This window comes from Myxocyprinus asiaticus, chromosome 39 (genome assembly GCF_019703515.2).
Source record: "Myxocyprinus asiaticus isolate MX2 ecotype Aquarium Trade chromosome 39, UBuf_Myxa_2, whole genome shotgun sequence".
NCBI classification, from domain to species: domain Eukaryota; kingdom Metazoa; phylum Chordata; class Actinopteri; order Cypriniformes; family Catostomidae; genus Myxocyprinus; species Myxocyprinus asiaticus.
Window position 1 is genome coordinate 15,510,377 of NC_059382.1, and position 8,579 is coordinate 15,518,955.

Below are 8,579 nucleotides of genomic sequence, written 5' to 3' on the forward strand. Positions count from 1 at the left end.
ATTTATCTAACGGTCCAACTGTCCTTTCAATCCCTTTTGATATATCCTTTTTATTATTATTTCATTATCTTCTTCTTGTTTCTTCTTTTTTGTCTTTTTCTTTTCCTTTTTGGATGTAGCTTAGTTGTTTTCAGTCTTTGAATCACCAGTTAGATATTGCGATCAGCAGTGATCCTACTGACGTTACTCAAAAAAAAAAAAAAAAAAAAAAAAAAAAGATTTTATTTGTAAGTTCCTCTCTTCAATAGATTGGTGTGGTCTTTTCAATACGTTCTACAAATAGTCAGATAGGCCACTGTAGATTGTCTTCGCAGCACTTACTACTCAGATCTGCACCACAAGAGCACCAAGTCCAATTTATGCAACATTTATTAATTAATTTTACTTGTTGACTGCTGTTTGTCTTTTTTCCACTCCAGTCATCCATGCGCAAAACAGTACATGATGAAATGCATCGCAGAGAACCACTTGATAAAATCCTCTGGCAATTCAAGTCATTCCCTGGATAGGTTTGGGGACGCTTGATCACTTGGGGGGATCCCGAGGTGAGGAAGTTTCCCGCTGACTCTCTAGGCCGCTCACTAGTCTCTGAATATTTTGAAGTTCATTGATGGATTCCTTCATTGATGTTTTAGGAGAGCCGTTCCTCTGACTGGCCCCTGATTTATGATTATGCTGATCAGGCACTGGACTCGCCTCCCTGCTACCACATTTAGAGGATTCAGATGAGGGGTTCAGGACGCCTGGCAATCCGGTAGTGAGTAGGTGTGTGCTTTGGGGGATAGACACGGGGAGCTGGTAAGGGTTGAATCGCAGTCGAGGGTGAGTGGAGCTGCTCAAGAACGGGTTCCTGGATAGCGAGGAGGCCGTGCTGCTGCTCGCGGGGAGGGCGGAGGCTGCTGCTGCTGCCGCAGCCATGTAGGTGTACGGATAGGGGAAAAGTCCACCGAAGGTTGGCATCGGAATGCCCTGTAATAAGACACATTCGTTAGCAACTTTTAGCCCACTAACGTGAAACAGTTTGAACACTGCAGCGTGGCGAAATTTCCAGAGAGTCATTGTTTGCGCAGCTTAACTACAGCCACCTGCTCGCAGTCCGTCTTATTCCAATGCCAGACGAATTTATTGACTTTTGCGCAAAGGGCACATAGAGTTAAATGCAACATGAAATGATCACTTTGTGACATTATAGGCAAAATGTAATACTATTTGTTTAAATAATAAGGATTTGCAACGATATTTTAGATTTTCTTTTGCACATTTTAATCAATGTTAAACACTTTATAATAATCGCGGAGCATAACGTAAAGCCAACGATTCGTCATATATATACTCTGCGAACAGTATGTAATCTATCTAACATCAAAAGGCACAAGCTGTAACTCATATCCTTTTTTTATTATTATTATTCACTGGCTTCCATAATCAGACATGGCGTATCATTACTACGATTACAATTTTAATGGAGAGAGTTTCCTTACCTGAGAGGCAAGCATGTGTTGAGACAGATGAAAGGGAAAAGGACTCGGGGTGCTCCCAGTACCCTGGGCCGACAGACTCCCATTCTCCAGGCCACCAGCTCCTGACACTGAAGCCAATAGATGTCCCATACCCATGGCTGAAAACGCTCCAGGTGTCATGGCAAACTGTCCAGGGTGGAATAATAGTGGCTGTCCGGTGTTTAGTGGGTTAAAGAACTGTTGACTGTGTAGGCCGGAGAGCGCCAAACTCTGAAGATGTCCTGCCCCAAAATGTGAAGGACTCTCTGTTTGTACCATCAGAGGAGAGAAGCTATCTTTACTGCCGCTTAGACTCCCATTTTCCGTGTCCTTCTTTGACAAGTCTGAGTCTTTCCTTTGCCTGCTCTCTAATTTGTCTTTCTCCAAGTTTTTTATGGACTCAGGATAATCCTCTTTTTTCTCTAGGACAGGCCTCTCCTCACATCTCGACCTGAATGGAGATGGAGGCTCAGGTCCAGGACTGCTGGAGCCTCCACATCGCTCATCTTGGTGGTCCATTTCCTGCTCACTGTCACTGCATGTTTTCTCCTCTGTGAAATAAATACATAAATAAATGACCCATTTATCAACATATGCGAAACACAAAGGTAGGCCTAAATACGGTAACTAAACAGTCACATGGACTAAAGATCATAAGATCATTGTTGTTACTACTGTCGCCTAATTCCAGGTCCACGCGTTGCCTTCATGCATACGATCTGAACTCAATTACTAAAATAATAAAAAATGTTGCCAGCAATATTTTACAGGTCACATTTCTTTACAATTAGAACTTATTACATTTATCGATAAATGAATATGCTATAGGGTCGAACAGGCGAGATCGCTGGGGTGATTTGTAAGTAGGAGAGCAACAAATAAATTACATTTAAAAAAAAGGGAAAAATGCGATGAAATGATTAACCATATATCACAAAAATATGGATTATATTTTAATATTCAATTTCGTCTGTTTTCTCCACCCATACTTAATATGGCTATTATAAAGTAGAAGGAAGCAAAGCGGCCTATAACTTATGTTTAGCTCCAGACTGATTCATCTCCTAACTTGATGCAGAAATTACGCTGAACACCTTTGTTCATTATAAATGCTATATCAAAATTGCATTGTTAATGCAATTTTTTTATTTATTTATTTATTTATTTTTAATTATTATTATTATCTATGTCTTGTTTTTGTATTGTTGTGTACTGGAAGCTTCTGTCACCAAGACAAATTCCATGTATGTGTAAGCATATTTAGCAATAAAGCTCATTCTCATTCATTCTCATTAATTATTGAAAAAGTCTTGAAACGCTGAAGTCATAAGACTGCGTCTTGTAAATGATATGCTATTATGTTTCCTCTCAGTGATCAGGAAACATATCATTATAATTTATTCATAGTTTTAGACCTACCTCTGCTGCTCCGGTTAAATCTAAGTGGGCTGGAAACCGGTCCAGGTGAATGACCAGCATCTCTACCGGTTGCAGGTTCGCTTGAGGAAGCATCAGAATCTCCGCCATCACGGTCCGCTTTGCACTGATCCTCATACATGCGTAATGAAGGAAGGGTCAGCTGTTTTCTGTAACACAAACATAACACAAACACCAATAAAGTCACAAATCCATAAAATATGACCTAAAGTTGACCGGCTCCAAGACTCTGGACAGGTGAAAAAGTTGAGTATTGAATTGCAAGCATTTTACTATAGGCTCCGAATCTGTTTGAGTTCCTCGGCCATTTTACATTGCGTAATAATGCTTGCTCCAGCAAAAGGTTTCAGACTTACCTTTTTTCCCTCCGTCCATTCCCTGTGTCTCTGAAGCCTTTGGCAAAGGGGTTATTATCAATCTTCAGTTGTGTTATCTGAGTACAAAGAAAACGTATATATGTAAATATTTTTGTTTTTAATGTTCTTGTACATAATTATTATTAGTAAGCTAGTAGTAACCTTTGCAGCAGTAGGTCTATTATATAGCTAGGCTATTAGAAGTAGTAGGATAGTAGATGTAAGAGCATATCATTATTAGTACTGTTGTCGTCAATGGTATGCTGCAGTGATAATTTATTATCTACAAGCAAACAGCTCACTCATACCAGATTAAAATGCATAAACAAACAAATTCTTTATATTATCCCAACACCGTTAAACACGTTACACAGACTACTTCCGAGTGATAATTGAATTATTAAACATGTTAAATCAAAGAAGGATTTAATCATGACCCCCTTGAGAAAATTCCATGAGAAAACATTTTCCATTTGTCAAATTGTTATTCTCTACAGCACGACAGAGAGAACGAGTGACGCCGACCTGCTATCAATAATTAATACTATGGTTTGAATCATTGCCAGTTTTTACAAGTTCCATGAAAATACAAAGCGATGTGACAGAACGATTTTCGTTTTGCCCAGGTGATTTGGACGCTGTAGGCTATAGGTTCACAAGAAACCAGGGTCTTAAAAGTGCATAGATTGCTCAGTTAGATTGCCACTGCCTTTTACCTTTAGAAACTGACACGCTTTGATTGCTGTGCCCCAAAGTGTGTAGCTCCCGGACAAACCGGCGAGCTTAAGTGCCTGCTAATCGATTGTGACTCTATGTCATAAACTTTACTATACCGACATGCTCACCAGGCCCCTCGGACACAGACGACAATTAACATCAGCAGTAGCTAGGAATATCAGTAGATACACGAATAATTTAAACGCTTTAAATATATATATATAATTCTGCATCTATGTATTCAAAATATAAAGTCAATCCTCTTGATATGGTTAACTTAAGATAGAAACGTTGTAGAACACCCAATAATTGCATGAAAAAAGGACTATGCAAGGAAACTGTAAGTAGCCTAAAACATATATATAATACACATCTATTATAAGTTTAAGGGGAGGGTTTCTCTAATTCATGGAAATAGGGTACATACCTTGTCGTTTTGATAAGCTGTGACAGCAATAAAGTCGGTCTCAGGAAAAACATATGTCCTGAAAGTGCTGTATGGAAGCTTCAGAATATCATTGGCTCTCACAATATGGAACCTGGGCTGGTATTTATGCATTGAATTCAGAATAGTCTAAAATGAAGGGGAGAAAGAAGAATGGAAGGGATTAGTGCTTGTCACAATAATTATCAATTTCAAAATCAGTCTTTAAAGTATTTTTAGACAATAAATTCCGCATAATAGTTTTGGTAATAGTGGAAATGTTGGTCTTATAATAGGCCTACAGTGCCGCTTGGGTTAAATCACATAACAACAGGCCAATGGCAGGTAGACAGAAACCAGTTTATCGACTACAAATCATGAATGCAGTAGTGACACCATCATGCAACAACAACAACGACAACAAATCACTTAACATTTGAAATAATTAAAATGATAATTCTGAAAATTGATCATTTAAAGAAACACGAGTCTACAGCAAACGTGCAATGAACAAATAATAAAAATAAAAAAAAATAGTTTTTCTATGTGACTGTACAAATATCAAATGGTTATGCCATGCATGTAAATGTTCCATTTGTTTCCAGTCGATTTGTTTGCAAGTCGGGGTAAGGGAACAGGGCTCACGCTGTATTTGACTGCATGCTCATGTATAGAGTATTGGTCAGCATCGTTTTATCCGCCTCAGTGTTTTTCAATGAACCTAACCAACACATCAGAGACTGGACAGGTCGCTCAGCCGATCAATTTGCTGCTGTGCTCACTCCTATGCATGCAATGAGACGCAGCAATAAAAAAAGCCCAAATTACACTTTCAAGATGGCTATTTGTAAATTCATTTGCTGTAACGTGATTCAAGGCCCGTCCCGTTCCTTTGACCTCATATTTGTCTCTTTCACCCCCTCATAAAAGTTATAGTCCTATGCGCTTCTATCATAAACAATAGAAAAGTGTCCGAGAATCTGAAGTACTTTCTTTCCATAACTGAACTGACAGTGTCATAATTATTCATAACGAATAATGTTATTACTCAACCACTCATATCCTGTTTGTAAGCGTGCCGAAACAAAGGAAGAATTTTATTTGGCGGCATTAAATAAATTTAGCCTACATAGGCCGCAGAAATTGTGAAGTACATAAGCTGAACGGTGTATTTCGAAAGTCTTAACACTTCTCACCACGCAGCGAAAAATGAACGATATGGAAAGCAATTTATATTTAATCAAAACGAACCTGAACAACTACAACACATAGACGGCAGTAAATTTATATCAATAGATTACACAGCTATATACAATTAGGTATAATAGGTTTACATGCAATACAAAAATAATAAATAAATATAATAATATAAAATAAATCGAGACAATGCCATAACAGGTTACTTACAAATCCATGTTTGTCCGAAATGTTGTTCGTTAACTTCAGTTTATGAAAAGCAACAGGCTTAGCCATCCATTGTTCTCCAGTACCTGGGCTATCCGGATGTATATACATTCGCTTTGGCATCTCCGGGTCGGCCTTCCCCGCAACCATCCAGCGAGAGTTGTGGAACTTGTAGCGGCAGTCGTCGGCAGCCACAATATCCATTAATAGAATATACTTCGCTTTTTTATCGAGTCCATTAATGCGGACTTTAAAAGGTGGAAACATTCTCCTGTAGAAAAGGGGAAACAATGTTAAATTATGTCCATAAATCTAAATCTTATTTTTTTTTGAAATTATTATTATTATTATTTTCATGCAAGCAAATGCAAACTTAACGTTTTAACAACCCAACCAAATTATCCAAGATAACAAATATGAATTAAACGTTTTCAGTGCTATATTTTACCCTGACTAGGTTTCGTGCATGAAACAACCGCATTACAGATAAAAATATGTTCCACAGATATTCACATTTCACCTTGGCTGCAGATAGTTTAGCTCGCCGCAAGACTTAAATCTTCCATGAAAGTACTAGCCTATTTACATAAAGTAGTTTGCTGTCACCCCAGAACCAAGAGGGACCTTTCCCATCAAGAGATGAATTAAAGCTATATTTTAACTGTGCCACACCAAGTCAATGTATGGTTTAAAGCAACAAAATCTCTCTGCTATTTTCTTCTTCCTACTGCAACAGAATACGCAACGCTGGTACTTTACCCATTTCATATTCTGAAGTCAACTGAGCAGATTTATCATTCAGGTGCATATGCTCTGACAGTAAGACATTCACTTCTGCAGTCTCCTTGACATATTAATTAGGTCATCCAATTCAGAGAACAAGATATTAGTAGGAAAATAAAGGAGATATGACTTACGAGAGCGATGTGCACACGACACGGATATATTACAGAATTTACTGAGTCTGATGAACTACACAACCATCGATCGAACAGCTATCAAAAACTATTTTTTAAGTTTTTAATCCATGCATTGGATGCGTATTTATTGTAGAATATATGTGATTTTACTATAAATGATACCGAAACAAAAGACTAAAAATAGAGCAACTGTGATCTCACCTGCCAGATTTCGTAATAACCATTTCTGTTCCTAATTTGTGGAACTGGTCCCATAGATCCTTGGCTTCCAGTGTGACTTTTGGATCATCTTCCACTTCTTCCTCTGGTTCTAGGCTCTTGAGACTGCGAAGATGAGCTGCCTGATGATGATGGCTCAGAGCCGGATGGAGCCCAGCCTCTGCGGCTCCAGCCAGGGTATGGTCCGGGATCGGCTTTGTGAGAGCCCCGGGAGGCAAAGTCAGCGCCGGGAAGAAGGAGGGTTGCGCGGCCGCTAGAAAGGCTGACATAGGAAAGTCGGTCGGCCGGTGAGCGTGGAAAGGGTGGTAAGCCATGGCAGTCCCTGTAAAAACTGGATCTCTCATCGGTGCATCCAAAAATCGTAGTGAAAAATATATTTAGTGGTGTACTCTGGCAAAAAAAGAAAGAAAAGAAAGACCGAATCGAGTATCCAAAATATTATATTGTCTCACTGAGAGGAGGAAAAGCACACCAACGCAATTCTGAATCACGAATATGGATCTGAAAAGGCGGTGGATGAAATCTTCCACTTTAACTCCCGTTGCTGCTGATTTCCACGAAGTCCCCGTAATAATATCAGTTAAAGTGAGCGCAACGACGCTTTGAAGGCAGATTTGAGGATTCCTGTTCTCCAACAGTTGCTCTCATAAAAATAAGATTACTCTTTCGACGCGGATGTCCATCCGAGCGCCGTCATTCTACACAGACACGGAGATGAAATGGTTAGATCTTGCCCTGTCCACTGTACAACTGTAACTATCTCACATGTCCTTCCTGCTCTGATCCCAGCACTAATGAACCAAGCCCCCTTGATTACTGATTTTACGCTTTCTGGACCAATTGTGGGCCTCTATAGGCGTGGTTTTGACAGCTCCGGCCAGGCTCGAGGAGAGGGGGAGGACAAGAAGGTGTCGGAAGCATTAGCAGTAAGAAAACATGTCAACAGAATAAAATATTAACCAATGACAGAAAAGATCGTGAAATCCCACCCCCATCTCCAAGCCATGCACCGGGTCAGCCCTCAGTGCTTAGCCGGTGGAGACTGCACCTCGGTCGGCTTGCGCTTTATAATTACGATGAAACGATGCCTCCTAGTTTGAGGAACCAAACTCACTCTCCAATACATTGAAAACTAGAAATTAAGATGATTTACGCATAAATGGCTGCGCTTGTATCCATGCAAAAGTGCAAATTATAAAAAAGAAAAAAAGAAAAAGATTAATCGGGACAAAATATTGTGGTGGCACATTTACAACTATTATGAAGATGATTAAACTTATATCACGAACACACCTATTCGCTGCACAAAAATGACGTGTAAGAGTATTTTGGTTATACTAATAGCACTGTACACTTTCAGCCAAGGACTTTGTCGTGCGTGTGAATTGCACTCAGCGTTTCACTGTGTGAATAACTATTTCCGTACTTCGTGCGTGTGTCGCGGATGACTTCATTTGAGGAACAACAGCCAATAACCGGACACTGGTACTTTAAATTCTGCCCCGGGTCATTCAAAGCGCACAGTCACGCGCTAAACTGAAGAAAGAGGAAGAGAGTTGATGGAACCTAAAGACCAATGTAAAGCTCATTCTGGTGAGTGCTG

General features: G+C 39.5%; 1 protein-coding gene across 1 annotated transcript; it reads right to left on the reverse strand.

The window, feature by feature from the left end:
* Positions 1–393: 393 nt before the first annotated feature.
* Positions 394–7,766, reverse strand: LOC127430259 (T-box transcription factor TBX2b-like). Its single transcript, XM_051679942.1, has 7 exons — positions 6,959–7,766; positions 5,841–6,108; positions 4,437–4,583; positions 3,293–3,369; positions 2,919–3,085; positions 1,482–2,050; positions 394–969 (listed from the first exon to the last, which is right to left on the reverse strand). Exons 1-7 carry the CDS (start codon positions 7,318–7,320, stop codon positions 526–528), a joined length of 2,034 nt encoding a protein of 677 aa, XP_051535902.1. The 5' UTR covers positions 7,321–7,766; the 3' UTR covers positions 394–525.
* Between the last annotated feature and the right edge of the window lie 813 nt (positions 7,767–8,579).

Bases quoted from the DNA above. Each gene is read 5' to 3' on its own strand.
- LOC127430259 (XM_051679942.1), bottom strand. From the start codon at position 7,320: ATGAGAGATCCAGTTTTTACAGGGACTGCCATGGCTTACCACCCTTTC. The intron at 6,109-6,958 runs GTGAGATCACAG...CCTTTTCTACAG, and splicing joins GTTATTACGAAATCTGGCAG to GAGAATGTTTCCACCTTTTA. The intron at 2,051-2,918 runs GTAGGTCTAAAA...TTTATTTCACAG, and splicing joins ATTTAACCGGAGCAGCAGAG to AGGAGAAAACATGCAGTGAC.